The sequence below is a fragment of the Mugil cephalus genome, chromosome 6 (genome assembly GCF_022458985.1).
Source record: "Mugil cephalus isolate CIBA_MC_2020 chromosome 6, CIBA_Mcephalus_1.1, whole genome shotgun sequence".
NCBI classification, from domain to species: domain Eukaryota; kingdom Metazoa; phylum Chordata; class Actinopteri; order Mugiliformes; family Mugilidae; genus Mugil; species Mugil cephalus.
The window spans coordinates 26,314,824-26,340,787 of NC_061775.1; the positions used below are offsets into that span (position 1 = coordinate 26,314,824).

Genomic DNA, 25,964 nt, shown 5'->3' on the forward strand with positions numbered 1-25,964 from the left:
TGTATATGCAAATCCAATCATTTATGCAACACCTCGTAAAGCACACACCTTACCAAACTGTCCTCACTTTCCAGAAGGGCTCCAGGTTTGTTGGCATTTGTTGGCATTACCAGATGTTACCTAGCGCACCAAAAATGTCCCCACAAGTCTGAAAGTGAAATTAGTCCTCAGAAAGACGGATATACACACACACACACACACACACACACACACCTCTGCCTCCAGCTGAGTTTGGAGGGGAGTGTCAGAGTGAGAGATAATTTTTTTTTTTTGGGCTTCAGAGGTTGGGCAGGGAGGAGACAGGGAGGTGTGGTCACCCGTTTCTAAAAACGACCGTCCCCTGCTCTCTGAGAGCAGTGTGCGCTTGGGAGCCCGGGGAGGGCAGGTGGTGGGGGAGACACAGAGAAAGTTTACCCGTCTGCTGCGGCTCTCCGCTCGGCCTCCTCTCTATAGTTTCTGTGGCTGCGGTTTTCTGATCAGAATGAGCATGTACAGTTCTCATAATGAGCTCAACGTGGACCGCAGGGCCGGCTCCAAAGGCGACCTGGCCGGCGCAGGGAACTACAATTACGCACGGAGCGACATCGTGCACGGAGGCGGAGGCGGTCAGGGATACGAGGTGTACGGGGACGGATACCGAACCTACAATTTTACGAGGACCAATACAATGGCAGGCGGCATGATGAGGGGCATGGGAGGTGGTACGATGAGCGGCATGGGAGGCGGCGGCATGATGAGCGGAACGATGAGCGGCATGGGAGGCGGCGGCATGGTGAGCGGAACGATGAGCGGCATGGGAGGCGGCGGCATGGTGAGCGACATGGGAGGCGGCATGATGAGCGGAATGGGAGGCGGAACCATGACCGCAATGAGGAGAGGAACAGTGAGAATGGGGTATGAATTAATTTTAACTGTGGATTTTCTGAGTTTTTAACTCACCTTTGCAGCTTTTTACGCATTTTGGTGCGCGCACTGTGAAGACCTGTTGCTGCAGGACTGCGCTGTGCTCGCTGCAGAGAGGATGCATGCCAGTCTAAAGGGCTGTTTGCCATTAAATATTTATCCCGACTGCTTGCTTTATCCCAGTATCCATTTCATCTCTGCGAGTCCTCTTAAGGCGTCATTTACCAGGGATCATCACTACGAGGAAATATTTTAGTTCCGCCGAGACCACTGCTGTGATCTCTGGACTATCCTGACCGTCACACCTGTTTGCCTCTGTCTTGTTAAACAGTGTTTAATGCTTCACTCAGTGAGTCTCTCTGATCTCCAAACAAATTCAAGTAAAACTGCAGCTACTTCAAGTTGCAACCAAACAGGCTTGTGTGTGCACTCACAACTTGTTTACTGAAGGAGTTTCCACGCTGCCTGACCCTTGAATTGTATAATTGATCCCACTCATGGATAATGAAACAAAGCTGTGCTGTAATATGTGTCTCAGTGATGACTTACAGCTCATATGTTTTGCATATTTATGTATATTTTTTTGTTTAATTACAAGGCTCCTTCTTTGCTGCAGCTTCTCTCTCTGGAGTGATTTATAGTCTCACACTGAACTGCCCAGTTCCCTCTGCTGCAGCCTCAACACTCACTCTTTATTCCAGAGAATGTATGTATGACAGCTTCAGACTTCAGACATGATCACACACAGAGGAAATGTGTTCGCTGTGGTGCTTTGGAAATGAACAGGGACATGACCACAACATGTCTGACTGCATTATTCCTCTGTGATGAGTTATGTTAAAGCTGGAAAACGTCAAGAAAACTATGTAGACTGTAACTTCTTAGATTCTTTTGAAAACCGAGAAAAGAAAAATGGGGCTTTTGTTGAAGTTATATCTCAGGAAGATATAAGTATGTTTTATTATTTTGGCTGATAGGTCACAAAAAGTTGCAGGATAGAAAAGTTTTATTGACTTTTGTTCCTATCTTCTTTATACATACAAAAAACTGATGTCATAGAATTTGTCTTAACCTTTTATTGACTGTAAAATAATAAATTATTATCCGACAGGTACAGGATGCACAGTAGCTCAATATAAGAACTCTTTATTTCAAATACTGAATAATAATAGTAATGAATAATTGTGTATTTTTCTGTGATCCAGTAACGTGAAAAATGCCACCCAATTTAAAATACAGAGCATGCATTTTAAATGTTAAGACATAAATATAAAAAAAAAAGTTTTAAAGACGTCCCTGTCCACTGAATTGTCGGATAATTTAGGAAGTTCTCAGACTTTTGTCCAATAATTAAGCATCAGTTACTGCATTAATCTTTGCAGGAAGGTTTATAAATATGTATAAAAAATACCTGTGAGCTATGAAATTTTCTTGGAAACTGCAGTGATGCAGAAACGTGTGCATGACGGACACTCATCCCAACCATGTGGTGTAAACCTAGTGCTGGTTCTAAAACATAAGACACAAACCACAAAACTTAAAGGTCTCCAGAGTTTTACCTCATCTGGACTGCAAATATATTCAAACTAAATAAAATTCAGTCTGTGATTCTTTCACCCATGCAGCATCACAGCATCACACAGCTGCATTTTAAAGGGTCACACAGGAAAATAAACCTGGGAACCCGCTGGTGTGAACGCTGATATTTTGCTGAAGGATGATCTTTGTTTGCTCTGCTGCCCCCTGCAGTGGCTCCAACATCACCGCCATCAACCAGAGGGCTGCCATCCTGCAGAGCCAGTGCAACGAGTACCTGAAGAAAGCCGAAGCCTCCATTCAGTCGGTGAGTCATGGTTTTCTTTGGCACGCAACCTCCCGCCGACTATTTCTCCTTTAGTGCAGATAAAAATCTGTTGGTATAGTGTTGCAGCTTGTCCTCCGCTGGCAGAGAGACGCCAGAAGAATGGATGACATGTTGCGTGTTTGTAATCACAGGCTGAGTAATAGAAACCAGGCTGGTAGTGAAAGTTTGTAGTGTGGTGAACTTTTAGTCCACTCCTCCTCGGTTTGGTGTTGAGCAACTTTCGTGTGAATTATTTGTGTCTCTGCAAAATTCATCAGAAAGCGGTTTGAGCAGTGTGTGATTTATTGGTTGTTGACTTGTGTCACCAGCTTTGACCTCCTCACATCTGTGCTACCCCTGTTGTGTAACATTTGTGAAATATATCACAGCCATATTTCATCTAGCTGCTCCAAAGTTGTGAAATTATCTCCTTTTACTGAAGATTTTGATATTTCTTCTGGGTTTCTACATGTGTTGCATTCGGGGTTTTTATTTGCAAGAAAGGACAAATAATATGTTTTAGTTTTAGTAGTAAAATGTTAATGTCAGAGGTGGCTCATCTTGTTGTGCAAATGCCTAGTAAGCTGTGAATACAGTTGTTGCTGCAGGCTTGATTTGAGCATGCACCCTTTGCTTCAAGTCGCCTGGTCTCTCTTCACTCCAGTCTGTACGAATAAAGACAAGAAATGTCATAAAATTAACTTCAATCAATCCCAGGTGTCAGAATAGAGAAGGAATCTGCATTTTCTGCAGTTGTTTCCTGGACACCTCTCAGTGTTGTGTTCATGTCTTGCAGGGAAGTTCACCTGGTGAAGCCGAGCACAACATGATGTTGGCGAAAGAATCCATCGACAAGCTGAAGAGCTGTGCAATGGACCTGAGACAAATAGGACAACCCAATGAAAACGTTATCAGAAGGTAAGAAAGGCTTCCTAATTTTTTCCTTTTTTTTTTTGCTAAGTAAAAATATAATATTCAGCTGCCTTTCCTGTCTTCTCAATCTGTAGTTTAGAGATGTACAATGACCAGCTGAAGGGCGTCCACATGGCCATCAATGGCACCATGCAGAGGAGGAGGAGCACCAGGGGGAGCTCTGGGGGGTGGGAGGAACCTGGAAGGAGCTTCCACGATGCCATAGCCTGGATTGGGCAGCAGAAGGCATGTACACACACACACACACACACACACACACACAGACACAGACACACACACACTCAGCTACATGTCATTTTACTGCAGGAACTTTCCCAGGGGAAAAAAAATGTGCAATCAAAGGAATGCACAGAGGATTGCACAGAAACACAGATTTGTTCATGTTTATGTTTTTATTTATTTATTTAAAAAAGGACATTGTGCATTAATTAACTTCATCGTAAACTTGCCAGTGTTAGCTGCATCTGGCTAATTTCCAAATTTAGTCCTTTTGGTAAGATGATTTTAAAAAGTAAGCAGACGTCAGCGTGTTTTATTAAGTTCTCCCAGTTAAGGATGTAAAGTTTATCAGGACAGTGATTTCCGAGTTTGTGTTTTCCATCCAGCACCTTGAACGCTTGGTTATACAGTTATATTAGTTCAAATCGTCAGATGAAAAAAGCTGCACCTAACCTTTTGTCTTTTAAAAGTTTGTTCTTACAAGTTTTAAATTGTTAGGACACATAAAGCATTTTACATTATTTACAAACATAGGATGCAAATTTAAGTAGGTGTGACGGTAAATTCTGAATCTTGGAGCGTATTCAGACAACTACTGTCAAAGCGTCACTGTTTTGCATATTATGGAAAGGGTGTGACCTTAATTAAATACTCAACAAAGATGATTTGTGGTCTGATAATTAAACCTGAAAAACGGTGTTGGCAGATTTGGATATTAAATTTAAAGAACGAGAATAATCTTGATTATGGTTGAAGATTTTGATTTGATCATCAAGAAGTCAAAGAAAATATCTGTTTAACCACATTATAAGTTTGCAGAAACCCAAATCTATTATCCAGGTTTATATTAGAACCTTCCAGAGATCATACATTTAACATTAACAGAGTTTAGAGATGAATGTGTTGTTTCAGACACTGCATTTAAAAAAATAAAGGTGTGTTAAATTTTTCTCTTTTTCCTGGTTTACTCCCGAGATGTTTCATAAATCCCCAGAATAACTAGTTTCTTTTCCACCACCTGCTGGTGACGATACGCACAAACAGCGTCTCTTCTGAATTTAGGTTTTGGCTGCACCTCGATTTATTTCTGTGATTTTACATTCCAGCGTCTGATTGAGACGTCGACGTGGGGAGAAGATCCTGAGGCCATCGAGCAGCAGCTCACCAGCCACCTGAGGTTTCAGAGCTCCATCCAGAGCAGCCCCGAGATGGACCGAGCCAGAAGCGACCTGGTGGGTTTATTTTCATCGATTATTAACCAAATATATGAATATAAACATTTCACAAGTTCAGCGTTGCTTAGAACAGAAGCCTCAGAAAAGGTTTCAGTTTGTTATAATTTCATTTGTGCTTAGAAATCTCCCTTAGACGACTAGTAGCACGTGCACATATCAACCCTCACTGAGATGGAGCCTGAATTTTATAAATCGAGAAAATTAGAGAAAAATTAGAGAAAATCCTTAAATCAGTTCCCTTATATCAACTTTACTTTTTGTAAATCACTGTGTGTAAAATGTGCTGTAAAAAGTTTATTATTATGAGTTTTTAATTACAAAAAAATAAAAAGTGACAAAACTGATGCAACAGAGGGAGAGATAAAATATCTGGCTGCCTTCAATAAAAAAATACTGGCATATATTTTCCATAATGCACTTTATATTGTTCTTATTTCTCAATTAGACTTACGTTTAAACACTTTGTGTGACCATATGTTAGATGGTTGCTTCCCTATTATGAAGCAATAAACATGATTCTGATTTTGATGCCATTAATTTTTAATTTGTTGATTTAATGTTTTATGTTTTAAAAAATAAATATAATTGTGGTATTACATTTATTTAATTATTTCTGTTTTGTTTTATTTTATTTTATTGTATTTCAATGAAGTATATACTTTATATTTTATTTAACATTGAATTCAATATCTTAAATTTAGATTTGTTTTTATTAATGCTTTCATTAATATACATATATATGCTTCAGTGTAGTGTTATTTTGAACCTGTTGAAAATCAAAAATCTAAATGATGCTTTATTGATGGTTTTATTCTTGTGTCTTAGCTCAAGAAAGGAGACAGAGGAAATGTACACGCTCTGGAGCAGGAGTGGAACAGCCTGCAGGTGAAAGGAAACTTTAACTCTAAGTGTTAGTTTAAATGTAAGTGTAAATTCCTGGCATTGTTTTTAAAGTCACTCCCTTCTTCTTTGTCAGCAAATGTCATGCAGTCGGGCCGAGCAGCTGAAAGACCTCCAGCTGATCCTCAAGGAACTCTCCAGTGAGATCATGTGGGTGAACGACAAGGAGGAAGAGGAGCTGGTGTTTGACTGGGGAGACAAGAACATCGACCAGTACATCCCCAAGAAGCAGGAGAGCTACTCGGTCAGTGAGGCACACGGTCGCTGGGAACTGGAGTCGACTGACAGAAAAGCTTGTTTTAATTTCAATTTTTAACAGCTTAATTCTCATTGATTAGATTCTTGGCAATCCTGCGAGTCTTAACGGGGCTAATTGTCTTTTATGAAGTCAATCATCTGTGACAGATTAGATTTCGGCTGCTGGAGCCGCTCACCCACCTCTTTCCTCTTCTTGTGTTACAGAAACTGATGAGCACCCTGGAGGTAAAAGAGAAGCACCTGAATAAACTGAGAGCCAAAGTGGACACCCTCCTGAAGAACAACCACCCGGCTTCAGACAAGATCGAGGTGAGGGCGGACGAAGATGCGGCGTTTATGTTCGGAGTTTACGAGCGTGTTGGTGTGAGCTTTGTTTTTTATTCGTTTCCCAGGCCTACAGGGACACGCTGCAGACTCAGTGGAGCTGGCTGCTTCAGATTACAAAGTGCATCGACGTTCATCTTAAGGAAAACGGTGCTTACAGCCAGGTAACTTACAGCTCCTCCACCTGTGCACCGATCAGGCATAACATTAAGACCTCCTTCCCTGTGCCTCTAAATTAAATGACACTCTGTTCTCTGTGTAGCTCATTGCAAACACATTGAGTCACCTTCCTGGTTTAATGGTTGAGTGACACATCACTGTAACGAACATGATCTAAATGTGAATGATGCGGTTAATATTCCACCGGCGTTGTGCATTATTCGAAGGGAGCATATGACGTTATTAATCATTCACTGTCATGTCGCACGGCGCGGGAGGCAGCTCCTGACACCTCTCATCTCTCTGATGATTCAATTACTCTGTTGCTCTAAAACCAGCCTCGCTAACCAATAAATAGCTTTGCTGTGTGACACCATTACATCACAGGTTAATATCAGGGATGCACCGACGGTGAAACTCTGTGCCAATTTAGATACTGATGTTTAAAATAACCGTTTATCTGATGCTGATTTTTTTCTTTTGTTATTTACACATTACTGAACAAGTCTTTCATCTCTTCATCCTATCATCCCAATGAGCACAAATTCAATCAGTCAAATTTATAAAACAAAACGTTTTCTGTTCTGTTTCTAAAAGTGTAAATGTGTTTTCCTTTAAAAAGTTCTTCAAGGAAGCCAGTGAGACGTACAGCAACATGCAAAAGGAACACGAGGTGGTTCGTAAGTCGTTCATCTGCAACAAGGAGTCTCCTCTGGAGGAGCTGCTGGAGCTTCTCAAAGGCCTGGAGGTATGATAGTGTTTCTTTACATGACTTTTTAGAAGACAGCCATATTGGAAGAAAAATGTAACCTATTTAACTTTTTTATCCTCAGAGGGAAAAGGACAAGATTAAAGACATCAGTCAGCAGGTGAAGCACCTGGTCAGCAAGTCAAAGAGCATCGTGAGACTGAAGCCCAGAAACCCCGAGGACAAGAGCAGCACCGGCGTCATCGTTGTCAGGGCTCTGTGTGAATTCAAACAAGACCAGGTCGGATCACAGTCGCACACCGTAGATGACAGGAGCAAATTAGAGTTTATTTTGTGTAGCTAGCATTTGTCGGGTGAAATGGCTAATGTTAGTCAGGCAGACACATAAATAAGGTTTTTTGTGACTGACAAAAGCCGGTGTTATGTAGAATAACTTGAAAAAATAGGGGCCCTATGTCCATGTAGCCGAATCTCTGGGTAATATATGACATCTGTTCCCAATCAGAATAATGTTAATAGAGTTCCATAATGTTAAATTAATTAATCATGACATAAATACAGCATGAAGCTTTTATTAAAAACATGCTTTATAGTAAACTCTACTCTGACGTTACCTACTGTCATTTCAGTTCAGCATTAGCATTCACTTCTTTAGCTCTTTAACATTATAACTAACAACTCTAACGTTGGCATCATAATTTAAAGTAATAAAGAATTTGACTGCCAGAGTCTCCATCATACATTCATTTGGTTTTTGTGCTTCTCTCTTAAAGGGAAGCAGAGAAAAGTTTTATTTTTTTTAAGAAGTTGCAAGATAGATATACAACGCAGCACCTTCTCCTTTGTTTTTACCCATTTATCAGTGACATAAGGTTACTGCATGAATCCTAACTCGTTTGGGAACAACATGTCTTTTTTTCTGGGCTCCACAGAAGACGATCTGTAAGGGCGACGAAGCCATCCTCAAGGACAACAGCCAGCGGAGTAAGTGGCATGTGACCGGCCCGGGTGGACTGGACATGTTGGTGCCCTCTGTGTGCCTGATCATACCCCCTCCCAACCCGCTCAGCATCAACATCGCCAAGAAGTAAGGAACACAAACACTTAATGAATGGTGGTTATATCACCCTCCTTTCCTTTCTTTCTTTCTTTCTTTCTTTCACTGTAACGAAATGTTTGACTTTGATTTCTGTCCCGTTCAAAGGAACGAGCAGTACTACGAGTCCATCCTCTCCATCTGGAATCAGCTGTACATCAACGTAAAGAGCCTCATCGCCTGGCAGTACTGTCTCATAGACATCAAGCAAATCAACTCCCTCACCATCACCATGGTAAGAGATGGAAACAGTTCATGCAGCATGTGGAGAAAAATAAAAAAATCAAACCTAGATATTAATTAGCCGTGATTTTTATGAGCAAAAACAGACATTTATACTCAAATTATTTTCCCTTTTCTGTGTCATGAGAATATCTGTGGAATAAATATGACCTGAAGGCATCAGTCACGTAGCTTAGCATGAAGACAGGTATGATTAAGTGTGGGATTAGTGACTTAGTGACTTTCTAAAAGCCGCAGGTTGCACTTTAAATAATGTGCGAGCGTGAAAGAGGAGCATCCGTCCACTATTTAATACCACTTATCCTGTAGAAAGTAGAAAGCAGGGGGCCTGGGGCATATTGCATGCATCATAATCCTGATCCTGATTCCTTTAGTTGAGTTTAAGGTTAAAATTCCTTTTATTGTCTTTGTATGGTACATAAAATGAAATTCAGAAGGAAATACATATATAGCAAATACACATGCACAGGCAGTTTATGCATACACAATAGAAATGTCAAGAAAGTCCATTGCACTTGTTAAATTATAGCATTACACATTGATGTTGAGGTAATATGGGCTAACTGATTAGTACAGGTGGTTGGTATAAAGATAAATCCGCACAGAAACATCCTAACCAAAATACTGATCAGCTGTTTCTCTACCATCGCCACCAGATTCTAGAGAAGCAGCTCAGATGATCACACTATTTCATTTTCGCTTTGTCTTTTTTTTTTCGTTTTCCTGGCTCTAACGTGTGTTTGTATGTGTCTCGTTAGTTGGCCAAGATGCGTCCTGAGGAGTACCGTCAAATCATCAAGGACCTGCAGGCTCACTATGAGGAGTTCAAAGTGAGCAGCCACGGCTCCGAGATGTTTGTTGATGACGACAAGAGGAACATTGAGACCCAGTTCACTGGAGCCCAGGCCCACTACAACCAGCTGGTGGTGCAGTTGCCTGCTTACAGTCAGTATATGTCCTGACTGTCACTGTTCTTCAGTAGAAACATCTCCTACGTTCTCTCTTTACTTTGTACTTGCTCGTTTACGCCCCCTGTTTCTGTTGCTCTGCAGTTGCACAGCAGGCGCAAATGGAAAACCAGCAAGTTGAGCAACAGTGGCAGCAGCAGCAGGTGATTATAATTCAGCAGCAGCAGCAACAACAAGCCGCAGCAGAAGAAGAAGCGAGGAGGGTGGAAGAAGAAAAACGGAGAGTGGAGCTCAAAAAGCAGGCGGAGAGGAAAGCGGAAGCGAAAAAAGAGGTGGCGACTAAGGAGCAGACGATCAAGAAGGAAGCAGGGAAAGTGACCAGGACGGAGGTGGTGAAGAGGAAGGTGGTCGTGACCTCGTCCCATAGTTTGTCAGAGCTGCACGCGCTCAGACTGAGGCTGGAGGCCGCTGAGGGCACGCTGATTCAGCACGTCCATATCTGCGTCGGAGAAAATGGGGTGCGGGACTGTGGCCTCAAGATCCAAGAGTTAGAGGTGAACGGAGACTCACAAAGCATGTAGAATGAAAACACCGCCCTGCGTTCTTTGCACTAACTCCTATTTGTTTCTTTCAGACGGTGCAGGGTGATATTGACTCGATGCGTGCCGAGTACCTGCGTTTGAGGGAGAATATTTTGAAGGAGCTGGAAGGCATGACCGATTCAGACAAGGCTCAGTTCCTCCGCAGCGAGATCACAATCATCAACCAGAGACTGGGAAGTCTGGAGAGCAGCTCGTCGGCTTTCATACACCGGTACAAAAACCACAAACTCGCTGACATAAAGATCCTCCTAACAAGAAAGACCTGAAGATTGAATTACCTACTTCGTGTTTTGTGTTTACCTACAAAAGATGCCACTAAAGTTCTTAAAATATCCGAAAGTTTATAAGAGTAATGAGTCTGTTATGTGAACAGATTTCATAGGTCTTTGTAAGCTGATGTTCATTTAAACTGCTAATACAGAGCTTACTCTTAAGCCCTATTTGCAGAGGATTAGTTTTACCTGGGGACCTCCAGTAGTTTCTAATAAGATGCTTGAGTCCAAAGTCGAGATGTCGCTGAACTATTTACCCGTTTAGATGGATGAAACCATTAAAATAAATCATTGATGTGTTCATTGGCAAAGTTGGAGCTGATTTAAATATTGAGTATCAAAAATAAGTAAGTGATTAAAACTGTCTCTGACGCGCAGTGAAGTGAGGTGGAAAGTAGCAGAGCCATAACAACGGAACGTGAATTTGAGTAAAACACAGAGTTTTTTTTATCCCATGTGAATGCGCCACATGAAACACAGACGTAGGAGGTAATATACGAATCACCGGACGTCCTCTGGTGAAACTAATTCTGTGCAAATAGGGTTTCAGTCAAATTAAAAGCTAAGAAATGAATGAAAATCAAAAAGTCCATAAGTAGCATCAACATCTTTTGCAGAATATCTCAGTCATCCAGAATAGATAATGAAGTGTATTTAACTGGAGATGCCATGATTTAATGAGAGAATCTGGTAACTTCCAAGGTGGTATCACTGGCATAGAAATACACATTATTACAGTAAAGTATGAGTAAAGCAAAAATCAGTGTACCCAATGATGAGCCTTGGGGGACACCTTATACAACATTTTTAGGGCTTGGTTGGAAACACTGGCAAAACACTTCATTTAGAATAAGTAGAAGAATCAAATCAAATGAAAATCAGCTTTGGGAGGGGTCACAAATTGTGCATTAGTGTGTTTTTTTTTATCAACTTGTGGCGAGGACACCTCCAGGGAGCTATGGTTTGGAGTTGAGCAGTGAGTTCAAGGGCTGGAAAAGACTGTAAAGCAGCTCTTAGCTACCGCCCTGTATGCAAAAATGAATACTAGTTAAATTTTAAACATGTAAAGATGATTCTGTGAGTACTGCTGTTTTAAAGGCAAGATCAAAATGGTCTTTTCTAGCAAATTTATTCAAATCAGTAAACATTGAAAGTGTGTGTTGCCTTTTAATTTATTCTGCCACATAGTTCCACTTAAAACTGGTCAGGAAGACACTCTTATATATAACTACCCCTCATTGACAACAATATAAATGTATCCCATTTTACCTTCTTCTCTGACCTTCACCTCTAATCGATCCCTTTATCTTGATCAGGCTGCGGGCCCTAAGAGACATGATGGAGAGCGTGGCACGAGCTGAGGACATTGTGAAAGTTCACGAGGCGAGGCTGACAGAAAAAGAGACCACGTCTCTGTCCCCCAGTGAAGTCGAGGAATATATATCCACCCTGCAGGTATTCTAACATATCGCATATCCTTCGAATTTGTAATTATTTCAGTCTCCAACAAGATATCACTTCTTTTTTAATAACCTTCAGGACTGTAGGTGAAGAATTACTGCAAAGAATCTATTCAAGTTGTTTCTGCTCAAGTGCATGTTTGAATACCAGTGCACATTAGTGCATGACCCAGTGGTCATGCATCAGGTTGAATTAGAACAGAAGGCCAGCTTTACTTGTACCTTATTCATATGTGCTGCAAGCTGTGCTATTTATACTGAGTTGCTTTTGTTGATGTGTAGAGCATTAAGGCAGAGCTGAACCAGAAGAGAGACATTCTGGCCTCCATGGAGACGGAGCTGGCCAAGGCGTGCCACTGGAACAGCCAGCTGGCCGCAGCCTTCCACAGGTGTGACATGATGCTGTCAAAATACACCGAGCAGGTGGGCGTCCTGTCAGACCGCTGGAGACGAATCGATGGACAGATTGACACCAGGTGTGTATCTCTTTCATACCGAGTTTATACCAAAGACGAACATCTGTGTCTCGTAATAATCACGGATCATCTATAACCAGAGAGTTTACTCTCAGTAAACAGTTTAAACCACTGAAATAATTTTGTTTTAAGGAATGCGGTTGATATTTTAGCTTGGTTGCTGACAGGATATGTCATGCTACTTCATTTGAGCGGTTTTGCAACCAGTCCTGCTCAAATGTGATTGGTCAATACTATGCAGACTACAAACAAAAAACAAAATGCTTCCAAGACCAATATGTTGTCCCTTAATGTAACTATTTATATTTTACATGCATGCACTGCAATTAAATTCAAATTACTTTATTTGTCCTCAAGGGGCAATTTGACCACTGCCCACAAAGTAGCTAAAAATAGACACAATCACAGTCAGTAGACACAAAGAGACACAAAAAAACAGCACACACAATATAACATGCAAATCATTCAGTGTTTCGTGCATTTGTGCATTTTTTAAATCATTTGTACACCCTAAGAAATATATATACGGAATGTATACTGTATCATAGGTGTAGCAAAGTTTACCTGGATACCACTTGATGGACCAATAAAATATTTTGAAATTGAAAACTGAAATATTTTAACGTAGAAATTGCAGAAAAATTGGCAATGACATAATGACTTTGGTTAAGTTTCTCAACCATATGTGGGGAGGTGTAAGTCAGAGGAAGTGTGTCAAATAGTTGTCTGCTTTGTGATCAGCCTTTTAATCACTTTGTCGATGTTAACACAATTTATTATGTAATTTTATAAAGCAACACACAAGTGGCACTTATAATCAGATCCTGAGAACCTGAGGAGAAAGGATCACATGCTGCAAATTAAACCTTGCATGCTGCAAACAGGGTGAAACGAGACCTTGTTGGAGCTGTTGCTGAATAGATTGATATAAAACAAGAAAATGTCCCAATTATCAGTAATTTTACCAATGTAAAATAAATATATTTGTATATAATGTAGATTGTTGATTAAACAATCAATAATATATAAAAAACATAAAATTAAATAAAGATAGTTATTACTTCAACATGGAGGAAGTCTTTTTTCACAAACCTGCACTGGTTGGAGTTGGAGCTTTGTGTAAAACTCACTTTGAGTTTTCATTTAAATTAAATTCTTGCCTTTTCTTGCCCAGACTCCAGGACCTGCAGTTGTATCTGCCTCAACTGCAGCACTACAAGCAAACCAGCACCTCTCTCCTTGAGTGGATTGACGCCACACGGAAAAAACAAGACGCCCTGCAGGCCACCAAGATAGACAGCGTCCAAGCCCTGAAAGACCACATCAACGAACAGAAGGTCTCCTGCTTAATCCTGTGTTGCTATTAATGATCTTGATTTTTCTGTGTTGAAGGCCCCCAGTCTGTAAACACTTCAGACACCTGACATGTTTAGTACTGTTGTTTTTTATTTCAAGGCCCTGAACACAGAAATCAAAGCAAGGAGGGAGACAGTAGAGAGCGTGCTGAGAGACAATGAGACCTGTGTGAACGCTATCAAGGTAAGTATTATACTGTATGTATATATACACTTCACATGCTGCAAAATCTAAATCTCCTACTTTCACTATCTATTTATTTATTACAGGACTATGAAACAGACCTTGCCTCATACACCTCTGGTTTAGAAACATTGCTCAACGTCCCCTTCAAGAGGACAATGCTGAGTTCCCCATCAATGGATCTGAATCAGGAGGTAATAAAACAAAACAAATAAAAAGTTACCTCTCATTAAAATACAGCCTCAACTTTTAGCATGTTGGGATCCAGTAGTATCTGAAATGTTTTACCCTTAGTTAAGTAAAATAACAAGACGCTGTATCTAAATCTGTCTTTGTCTCAGGCTACTCAACTACAAACTCGCTACATGGAGCTGTTCACCTTGTCTGGTGACTACAGCAAATACTTGGGAGAGTTGCTCAAAAACATGGAGGAGCTCAAGGTACTGGTCTTCTATGCTCAAAAGTTCAAAACAAACATGGAGATCACAAAGAAACACTGAGCACAAACAGCTCAGTGTTTCTTTGTGATCTCCATGTTTGTTTTGAACTTTTACCAGCAACCTGCGCAGAGACTGTGAACAAACTACAGGGTCTGGGTGACTCTCATCTATAATATTGTCCCTGAAAGTTACAGTCAAGTTGTCACTTGCTGCACCCAAGTGGCCTCTGATAAAATCTACCTGACACCTCTTTGCTCTATTCTGCTTCCAGATACGTAACACCCGTATTGAACTGCTGGAAGAAGAACTTCGCCTGCTGAGGGAGGACATCCAAGACCGCGACGCCAAGAACAAATCACTGGAAGATGCTGTTGCTCGTTACCGGCTGGAGCTGTGCTCGTCCCAGGAACAGCTGCTTTCGATGGAGGAGGTGAAGCAAAACACGGCAATGCAGTGCAGCGCCACCAAGGACAGCCTGGACACCACTCAGAGCGAGCTGGCAGACCTCAAAGATCAGGTGACACGCCTCAACTACATGCTGGATGAAGAGAAGAGGAAGAGGAAGCTGGCGGAAGAGCGCTATACCCAGCAGCAACAGGAGTATGAATCAGTGCTGAAGAAGAGGCAGGCCGAGCTGGAGACACTCAGCTGGGCCAAGGTGGATGTTGAGAAAACTGTGTCAAATAAGGAGCAGGAGATTGAACAGTTGCGGCGGCAGCTGGCTGAGGAAGCGGCAAAGATCAAGGATCTACAGAAGGAGTTGTCAAAGGTAAGGAGCCAATGCAGTATGGAAATAAATAACATAAAGCTCAGCTACGAGTCGCAGATCCATGCCAGTCGCACAGAAATGCAGCGGTTGGGTGCCCAGAGGGACGAGGATACAGCTGAGCTCCAGCTGCAGTATGACAGGATGGAGGCAGAGAGGAGGAATCTGGAGGAGGAGGTCAGGAGGCTTGGGATCACTATCACCCAGGCTGAAGAGCAAAAGAAGAGGGCAGAGGAGGAAGCTCAAAGTCAGCGGGCTGTGATCATAGAGGAAGGGCGCAGGAGGAGAGACCTGGAAAGCCAGATGGAGTTGCTGATGAGGCAGAGAGAGGAAGAAAACAACCAATATAGAGAAGAGCTAGCTGAGGCTATGAAGAGCCTGCAGGAGAAGAGCGATCAGCTGGTGTACATCAGACACACTCTAGAAGAGGAGACCCGCCGGAGAGTAACCACGGAAGAAGGGCATGGTGTGCTCGAACAGTCTCTGGCCCAGCTTCAGGTGAAGCTGACGAATTCTGCCGTTGTTGCGACCCAGCTGAGGGAGTGTGAGGAAGAGCTTGACAAAATGCGTAAGGATCTGCAGAGAGAGAGCAGAGAGCGATGCCGAGTAGAACAAAACATGAACAAGTTACAAGCACGGATTAAGGACCTCCAGGCTATAAGAGATGCCCTGGAGAGTCAGGTGGAAAATTTGAGGAAATCTAACCAAGACGAAGTGGCCAGAAGACGACAGGTGGAAGCAGAGCTGGAAAAGACCACTTTGACCTTAACGGAGTACACCAGCACAGTCACTGCACTACGCCAAAGCCAAGAACATACCAGCAAATCGGAAAAGAGAGGCGAAGAAGAACGTCTTAGGTTGCAGGAGGAGCTACAGAGAAGCTTGACACAAAACAAGTCTTCTACAGAGCGCATTACACAGCTGAGCATGGAGCTGAAAGCTATGCAGCAACAACTTCTCCAGGAGCAGGTTCAAGTCAAAGAAGCAAACCTCAGGAATGAAGGTCTTTACAAAACTATTGAGGAAAAGAGTAAAGCACTAAATGAGAATTCTGTTGAGCTTCAAAGGCTGAAGGAGACGATAGAAACTCAAACCAAAGAGCGTCTGAGGCTGGAGGAGGAGCTCAGGGCAGCGCGGCACGACAAACAGGAACTCTTGAGATCTAAACAAGTTAGTGATGATGAGCTCTCCTCGCAGATTACTGCACTGGAGCTGCAGCTGCAGTCCAGCCAGCGCAGTGTTGCCGATTACCGCAACCTGCTGTCAGAGCTCTCCTCTGAGAGGGAAAAGCTCAAGTTGGAGACTGAGAAAATATACAAGCAAGCCTCCGAGGTACATGGAAGTTTGGCTCTTAGTCCTGGACTGTTCTCGTCTTTCCAAATCAGACTCCTCACTTGGAAAATTCATTTAGCAGCCTTGCTTGCTTTTGGAACCCCTATAGATCCCCTCTAGATGCACGCTGCTTGAAAACTGATTTGAGCACATACATCTGTCTGTGCTTGAATAAACTTGCATGTCCATTACTTGCATGCAAACATAAGCTATGTCTCTCAGCCTGTCGACCTCCCCAGCCTGCTGCCCTTCCTGCCTATATTGTGCGAAGTTGTCCAGTGCGCTTGCTGTTTTCTTTTCATTACTTCTTTTGTTTAGAATGATCAAGAGCATTAATGCTGCTACTGATAGCGGACCCCGTGGTCTTATATCGCCTGATTATTGTTTGTGATATTGTTGTAGATTACTGTTGGTCTTCAAATCACATTTTGCAAATTTTTGAAATTGCACTGATACACTTGAAACATCCACAATTTGGAACCACATGATTAAAGTTGGCCCCAGAAAAATTGATTTTATGTATCAGGTTATTTTGAAAATCTGCAGAATGTGCATAGTATTCATTATATTTGTTCTGTTGGTCTTTTTCTGTAAACAATATAGTGTAAATAGAGAGTGAGTCTACTGGAATGGGAAGGTAGATTTTGTAATGAAAATTACTTTTTGACATATTAGGATATTGTGCTGGACAATTGTGGCACCAATTTTTATAAATTTTTACTTCCCACTCTAGTACGACATTATCTTGTTTTCTTATTCTGAAGAGAATTATGCAAAATGCACACAGACTTGCCTCTTATGTTTTGACCTTTGTCAACACAAATGCAATTTTATCATCAATATTTACAATGCACTAAAGTGCATTCATTTAAAAAAAAAGATTTTGTGGTCTAACTGTCACTTCTGTAGCTTCAAATTAAGATGTTACTGCTGCTAGGAAGGAAGAGCAAGTTTGTGTGCAGTTTCCTTCATTCACCTTCAGCTTCACTGATTCTTTGACAGTATACTGTAATTTAAAATGTTAAAAATATGTTGTTTGTTGTTGTACTTCTACATTGTAAATTTACCAACCATTTATCCTTCTGCTTTTCCCTTTATTTTTCTGCAGACAAAAACCATGATGCTGTCCATTCAGTCCCAGTACAACGAGGTTGTAAGTGAGAAAGAAAGTCTGCTGCTGAAATTGCAGTTGGCTGAAAAGGACAAAGAGCACATCAGCAAACTAGAGGAAGAACTCAGTCGCATTAAACTCTCCCAAGAGTCTGAGCTTCGCAATAAGCAGCGACTGCAGGAGGAGAATGAGAGGGTGAAGAGGGATTTAAGTTACTGGAAAGATCAATGTGAAAGTAAACAGGGCATGATCAGGCAGTATGACACAGACAAGGAGACTCTGGAGAGGGAAAAGAATAATTTGAAAAGTGAGATAGAGAGACTGATGAGGGAACTCAGGGAGCTGGAGGAGACCTACAAAAGTAGGCTGTCAGTCGTCCAGAGAGAACTGCAAGAGATGACCATTGTCAGACAAACCTTAGAGACTGAGCTGAAGAAAGCTAAAGAGCCCCCAACCTTGAATGCTTCCACTTTGATTTTTGATGGAGTCCGTAAGCCAGTCACAGCAAACCAGTTGCTTGATTGTGGTGTTTTGGACAAACCAACATTCAGCCAGCTTGTGAAGGGACAAAAGACTGTCCCTGAAGTGTCTGTTGACAAAAAAGTCAATCTAAAGGGCACAGGCCCAATAGCTGGGGTTTTCATTGAAGTTCCAAAAAGTCCAGGCTTCATTACTGGACCCCTTCACAAACTAACTTTCACCGAAGCCAAGAAAGAGAATCTGCTCCCGCCAGATAGCGTTGACTTGCTGTTGGATGCTCAAGCTGCTACAGGCCACATCATTGACCCCAGAACCAACCGGAAGTTGACTGTTGATGAGGCATGTGATCAAGGTGTGATTGATGATGAAGACAGAGAGCGGCTGCTAGCAGCAGAAGCTGCCGCGGTAGGATACAGTGGTCCGGACTCCAGCAAACCTCTCTCAGTATTTCAGGCCATGAAGATGGGCCTGATTGACAAGAACACAACACTGCGAGTGTTACAGGCTCAGGAGTCTGTGGGGGGCATTCTAGATCCCATACTCAGTGTCTTCCTTCCCAAAGATACAGCCATCGAGCGTGATCTAATTGATGAAAGCATTTGTCAAGCTTTGACTAAGAGGCCACCACTCTACTTGGACCCAGAAAATGAAGAAGGTGTAACCTATATGGCAATGAAGAGGAGATGTAAAGTAGATCCACAAACGGGCCTTCTGCTTCTTCCTGTCCCTGAGAAGGCAGATCCCTCCAAACTTGTCTTTGATGGTGTTCGGAAACCTGTCACAGCCAAGCAGCTGCTCGATTGTGGTGTTCTGGACAAGCCAACATTTAAGGATTTGGAAAAGGGAAAGAAAACTGTCCCAGAGGTGTCTGTCGACAAAAATGTCAGTCTCAAGGGGACTGGGCCCATCGCTGGGGTTGTAGTTGGGAGTCGAGGCAAGATGTCTTTGTCAGAAGCCAAGAAACAATTGCTGCTGCCAGAAGATAGTGCTGATTTGCTGCTGGAAGCCCAGGCAGCCACAGGTCACATCATTGACCCAAGAACAAGTCAGAAATTGACGGTCGAGGAGGCATGTGCTAAAGGGGTGGTGGATATTAGTGATCGTGACAGATTGTTGTCTGCAGAGGCTGCTGCTGTGGGCTACAAGGATCCTAATGTAGCCAAGCCTCTTTCGGTATTTGAGGCCATTAAAAAGGGATTAATTGACAAGAAGACTGGGGTACGTCTGCTGCAGGCCCAGGAGTCAGTGGGAGGAATTCTAGACCCTAATCTCAGTGTGTTCCTTCCTAAAGAGACAGCTATAAAGCGCAACCTGTTAGATGAAGAACTCCATCGTGTTCTAAATCAGAGTCCTAAATGTTACCTTGACCCAGAAACTGAGAATGATGCAAGCTATGAAGCTTTGAAGAAAAAATGTAAAATTGAACCTCATTCAGGTCTCCTACTTTTGCCAATCTCTGAGAGGCTAGATCCTTCAAAATTGATCTTTGATGGTGTGCGTAAGCCAGTAACGGCAAAGCAACTGCTTGATTGTGGGGTCCTGGATAAACCAACATTCAACCAACTAATTAAGGGGGAAAAAACTGTCCCAGAATTGTCTGTGGATAAAAGGGTCTTCCTTAAGGGTACAGGATCAATTGCTGGTGTTGCAGCTGGACCTTTAGGCAAAATGTCTCTATCAGAAGCAAAGAAACAGATGCTCATGCCCCCAGATAGTGCTGATTTGCTACTGGACGCCCAGGCTGCCACAGGTCACATCATCGACCCCAAATCTAACCAGAAGCTGACAGTAGAGGAAGCATGTTCCATGGGGGTGGTGGACAATAGGGACAAAGGTAAACTCTTAGCAGCAGAAGCTGCTGCTGTGGGCTATAAGGATCCCAGCTCAACCAAGCCTCTTTCAGTTTTTGAGGCAATGAAGAAGGGATTAGTTGACAAAAAAACTGGACTACGTCTGCTGCAAGCCCAGGAGTCTGCTGGAGGTATTTTGGATCCCAACCTCAGCGTATTCCTCCCTAGAAAGACAGCTATGAAGCGCAACCTTCTGGATGAAGACCTGTGTCGTGCACTAAATCAGAGTCCGAAGTGTTATCTTGATCCAGACACTGAGTGTGATGCCAGCTATGGGGATTTAAAGAAAAGGTGCAAAACAGAGTCACACACTGGCCTTATTCTTCTACCAATCACTGAGAGAAAAGACCCTTCCAAACTCATGTTTGATGGTGTCCGTAAGCCGGTTTCAGCACAGCAGTTGTTTGATTGTGGTGTCCTTGACAAGCCAACATTTGACCAACTCGTGAAAGGGGAGAAAACTGTTCCAGTGGTTTCCATGGAAAATAAGGCATCTCTGAAAGGCACTGGGCCCATTGCTGGGGTTGTAGCAGGACGTCAGGGAAAAATGTCTTTGTCAGAAGCCAAGAAACAGAAGTTGTTGCCTGAAGACAGTGCTAATTTGCTACTGGAAGCCCAGGCAGCCACTGGTTACATCATTGACCCTAAAAATGATCAGAAGCTGACAGTAGAAGAAGCATGCACCAAAGGAGTAGTGGATATTAGAGATCGAGACAGATTATTGGCAGCAGAAGCTGCTGCTGTGGGCTATAAGGATTCTCACTCAACCAAGCTTCTTTCAGTGTTTGAGGCATTGAAGAAGGGATTTATAGACAGAAAGACTGGACTACGTCTGCTGCAAGCCCAGGAGTCTGCTGGAGGTATTTTGGATCCCAACCTCAGCGTATTCCTCCCTAGAGAGACAGCTATGAAGAGCAACCTTCTGGATGAAGACCTGTGTCGTGCACTAAATCAGGGTCCGAAGTGTTATCTTGATCCAGACACTGAGCGTGATGCCAGCTATGGGGATTTAAAGAAAAGGTGCAAAACAGAGTCACACACTGGCCTAATTCTTCTACCAATCACTGAGAGAAAAGACCCTTCCAAACTGATGTTTGATGGTGTCCGTAAACAGGTTTCAGCACAGCAGTTGTTTGATTGTGGTGTCCTTGACAAGCAAACATTTGACCAACTCGTGAAAGGGGAGAAAACTGTCCCAGTGGTTTCCATGGAAAATAAGGCATGTCTGAAAGGAACTGGGCCCATTGCTGGGGTTGTAGCAGGACGTCAGGGAAAAATGTCTTTGTCAGAAGCCAAGAAACAGAAGTTGTTGCCTGAAGACAGTGCTAATTTGCTACTGGAAGCCCAGGCAGCCACTGGTTACATCATTGACCCTAAAAATGATCAGAAGCTGACAGTAGAAGAAGCATGTGCCAAAGGAGTATTGGATATTAGTGATCGAGACAGATTATTAGCAGCAGAAGCTGCTGCTGTGGGCTATAAGGATTCTCGCTCAACCAAGCCTCTTTCAGTGTTTGAGGCAATGAAGAAGGGAAAAATTGACAAAAAGACTGGACTACGTCTGCTGCAAGCCCAGGAGTCTGTTGGGGGTATTTTGGATCCCAACCTCGGTGTGTTCCTCCCTAGAGAGACAGCTATAAAGCGCAACCTTCTGGATGAAGACCTCTGTTCTGCTCTAAACCAGAGGCCTGCTTGTTACCTTGATCCAGAAACAGAGGGTAACATCAGCTATGGGGCTTTGAAGGAAAGATGCAAGACAGAGCCTCACACGGGCCAAAAGATTTTGCCACTGTCCGATAGGATTGACCCCTCCAAATTGGTCTTTGATGGTGTACGTAAGACAGTTACAGCACAGCAGTTGCTTGATTGTGGGGTTCTAGACCAGTCAACATTAAGCCAACTGGTAAAGGGAGAGAAAACTGTCTCAGAGGTGTCTGTGGATAAGAAAGTCTTTCTGAGAGGTACTGGGCCAATTGCTGGTGTTGCAGCTGGGCCATTAAGTAAAATGTCCTTTACAGAGGCAAAGAAAAAGAAGATTATGTCAGCTGAGTGTGCTTCCATGCTATTGATAGCTCAAGCAGCCACAGGCCATATCATTGACCCCAGAAATAATCAGAAACTGACAGTAAAAGAAGCATGTGCCAGAGGAGTAGTGGATAAGGAGGATGAATCAAAGCTATTTGCTGCTGAATCTGCAGCTATAGGCTATAGAGTCCCCAATACTGCTAGACTCCTGTCAGCCGGTGAAGCCATGAAGAAGGGATTAATTGACAAAGACACGGCACTATGTGTACTCCAGGCTCAAGAGGCCGTAGGGGGGATTTTGGACCCTGGACTCAGTGTATTCCTACCCAGGGACACTGCTATGGATCGGAATCTCATAGATAAAGACCTATACCAGGCATTGAATCAGTGTCCTGAGTGTTATTTTGACCCAGACACCCAACAAGCAACTACGTACGTGTCCCTGAAGAAGAGATGTAAAGCTGATCCTAGCACAGGTCTTTTACTTCTCCCTGAACCGAAGAAGCCATTGACTGTCCAGGGGCTTAGGGGCGAGGTGTCGGTCATGGATCTTGTGGATGCAAACCTGCTGCAACGATCTGATATGGATAAACTCAGAACAGGTAGACTGACAAGCAAAGACATTGAGGACCGCCTGCACTCTTACTTGAGAGGTTCCACTTGCATAGCAGGAGTTTATGATGAGGCCAACGATAAGGTCTTACCAATCTATCAGGCCATGAAACATGGAGTGTTGCGATCTGAGACCACTCTGGAGCTGCTTGAGGCCCAGGCTGCCTCGGGTTTCATCATTGATCCTGTCAATAACCTCTATCTCACTGTCAGTGATGCCTACAGTAGAGGGCTGTTTGGGCCGGAGTTTAAGGACAAGCTGCTTTCAGCAGAAAAGGCTGTGACTGGTTACACATTACCTGGTACAGACAAGATTATCTCCCTCTTTGAGGCCATAGAGAGAGGTTTAGTGGAGAAAGGTCATGGTATCCGTCTGCTTGAGGCCCAGATTGCCAGTGGTGGCATCATTGATCCTGAACACAGCCACCGCATTGAAGTGGAATTCGCTTACAAGAAAGGTTACTTTGATGAGAAAATGAACAAGATTCTGACCGATGAGGATGATGACACAAAAGGTTTCTTTGACCCTAACACACAGGAAAACTTAACCTATTTGGAACTTAAGAAACGCTGCATCACAGACAAAAAGACTGGCCTTATCCTTTTGCCGATCGTGGACAAGAAAAAACAAGAGTCAAAACAAAAGAATACTCTCAGAAAGCGGAGAGTAGTAATTGTGGACCCAGAGACTAATAAAGAGATGACAGTACGTGAAGCATATGACAAAGGGTACATTGACTATGAGACCTTCCTGGAGCTGTCCGAACAGGAGTGTGAGTGGGAAGAGATCACTATCACTTCTCCAGATGGTTCCGTGGGGTTGTTTATCATTGACAGGAAAACTGACCGACAGTATGACATCAACGAGTTGCTTGCAAAGCGGGTAATTGATGAATCTATCCTCCAGAAGTACCGCTCAAGAGTCATCACACTTACTGAATTTGCCGATATCATCACCAGCAAAGCCAAACATGGATCAACACTAGTATCATCATCATCGTCAGCAACTTCAGGACCATCAGCCAACTCAGGCAAAATGTCAGTGACATCATCATCAACATCAACTTCAAGAACAGCAACATCTTTGGCTAAATCTTCCAAGACATCAACATCAAGAACATCAAAGACCTCAGTTAAGTCAACATCAGCTTCAAGAACAGCAGCATCTTTGGATGCATCTTCAGCTACATCAGCTTCAAGAACAGCAGCATCTTTGGATGCATCTTCAGCTACATCAGCTTTAAAAACATTAGAAATCTCAGTTCCAGCAACACGGACGTCATCGTCGTCGTCGTCCTCCTCCTCCTCCTCCTCCTCCTCCTCTTCCTCCTCCTCCTCGTCCTCCTCCTCATCATCATCAGCAGCAGTAGCAACAGCAGCAGCAGCATCAGCTGTGTCAAGATCCTTATCACCTGGTCTCAGCAAGATGACCACAACAAGAACTACCACTGTCTCACAGCGAAGCACCACAATCAGCAGTGTTGCTCAGGACTCCAGTGACTCCCTCAAGCATATATCCAGCATATCCATCGCTCTGGTTTCTCCTGTTGACACAGTGGGTGAACACCAACCTGTGGGTGCCATTTTTGACACAGACACTGTGGAGAAGATATCCATCACAGAAGCTTTAGAGCGTGGTCTTGTGGACTCCATCACTGCTCAGAGACTGCTTGAGGCTCAAGCCTGCACTGGAGGAATTGTCAATCCCGCTAATGGCCAAAGGCTCAGCATCCAGGAGGCTTCCCGTATGGGCATAATAAATGATGACATGGCTGTCAAGCTTAAACCTGCCCAGAAAGCCTTTATTGGTTTTGAGGATGTAAAAACCAAAAGGAAGATGTCAGTTTCTGAGGCCATGAAGGAGATGTGGCTGCCTTATGAGGCAGGTCAGAGATTCATGGAGTTCCAGGCTGTAACGGGGGGGCTTTGTGACCCAGAATTGGGCTGTAGAAGAACCATACAAGATGCTTTAAAAGTGGGCTGGCTGGATGGAAGAACAGCCCAGAAGCTCGAAGACGTCAAACACCACATGAAGAATCTAACATGCCCCAAAAGCAAACTTAGAATCTCTTACAAAGAGGCTCTGGATAACTGCCTGGTGGAGGATGGCACTGGAGTGAATATGCTGCAGGCCTCATCTATATCTTCCAGAGGAATCAGCAGTCCATACAATGTTGCCTCTGCCCCAGGATCCACCACAGGCTCCAGGAGTGGCTCACGACGAGGGTCTCGCAGGGGAAGTTTGGACCTTGGCTCCTTTGGATCCCCATCTTTTAGTCGCCACAGCCTTAGTAGCTTCACCACCTACTCCTCCACTAAATAAATCAAGAAAAAGAAAAGATTAAAATATGTTCATGTTTAGCTAAAGAACTAGGGAAAATGTGTGTGGGTAGAAAATTCAAATATGGTTTTAGATTGATGCTTTGGTGATGCTGTGCTTTAAAAAAATGCTTTAATTCAATATACCATGGAACACTACTGAGCCTTTTTTTTTTAAACGGATCAAAGTATTAATGGCAACCATCTTAAAGTATTTGGATTGAAAATAAAGTTTATACTATAATTGTTGGTGTCCCCTATAGGCTTGGAAATCATATGCCATATTTTTCTTAGCAAAAATCAAATATATTTTTGAAAAACTTTTTAAAATCTAATTTCTTTATGCATGTCATTGCAAACCTGAAGATATTGTCTGGGTGGGAAAAAGTTGGATGGCATATATTTGCTTAACCGCTGTTAAGGGATTTTAAGGGTTTGTAATCATTTGTTAACCATTAGTTGCTTTCTGTTTAGTACTCTCCGCAGTTTTTCACTAACTCCAAATAAAAACTGAGTGACTTTTTTTTGCTCACGTTGATTCATGTCTCTTCTTATTCATTTAATTTCTTTTTGCTGAATATATTTCTGTAATTTAAATATGCAGATAGATGCATAGATATTATGTGTTACGTATCATGTGCACTAGCCCACTTTAGCTTTTTTAAGATTAATGAAATGTCGATCTAGGATTGAGATATGTGCATGCAGGCTTTGCAAACAACAGCTTCTTTAATGTGTGGGTTTAAGTCTGGATTTTTTATTGATAGGATAGTGGAGAAATTTACTATGTTACAAAAGCAGCGGAGATCGAACACTCACACACAGGGTCAGGACAGTAAAAAACAAAACAAAACAAAACAAAAAAACATAAATAAGTGCCAGTAAGAATGAAATTGGCCTATTTTATCATTATTATGATTATTTAAGTAGGCAAAAAAGTATATATATAA

General features: G+C 42.7%; 1 protein-coding gene across 3 annotated transcripts; it reads left to right on the top strand.

The window, feature by feature from the left end:
• The first annotated feature begins 339 nt into the window (after window positions 1-339).
• Window positions 340-25,552, top strand: LOC125009874 (desmoplakin-like). Of its 3 annotated transcripts, XM_047588110.1 has the most exons (25): window positions 340-894; window positions 2,653-2,746; window positions 3,543-3,664; window positions 3,754-3,904; window positions 5,005-5,130; window positions 5,959-6,018; window positions 6,110-6,277; window positions 6,496-6,600; window positions 6,684-6,779; window positions 7,397-7,522; window positions 7,608-7,763; window positions 8,416-8,570; window positions 8,688-8,814; window positions 9,581-9,767; window positions 9,875-10,284; window positions 10,365-10,543; window positions 11,921-12,059; window positions 12,347-12,540; window positions 13,715-13,877; window positions 13,996-14,079; window positions 14,166-14,273; window positions 14,421-14,519; window positions 14,791-16,617; window positions 17,726-23,838; window positions 23,884-25,552. In XM_047588110.1, the coding sequence occupies exons 1-25, from the start codon at window positions 482-484 to the stop codon at window positions 25,016-25,018; spliced, it is 12,537 nt and encodes a 4,178-aa protein (XP_047444066.1). In that variant the 5' UTR covers window positions 340-481; the 3' UTR covers window positions 25,019-25,552. The 3 variants fall into 3 exon arrangements, with proteins under 3 accessions (XP_047444066.1, XP_047444065.1, XP_047444067.1); XM_047588109.1 differs by having other exon boundaries at window positions 341-894; window positions 17,726-25,552; XM_047588111.1 differs by having other exon boundaries at window positions 341-894; window positions 14,791-15,288; window positions 17,726-25,552.
• The last annotated feature ends 412 nt before the right edge of the window (window positions 25,553-25,964 follow it).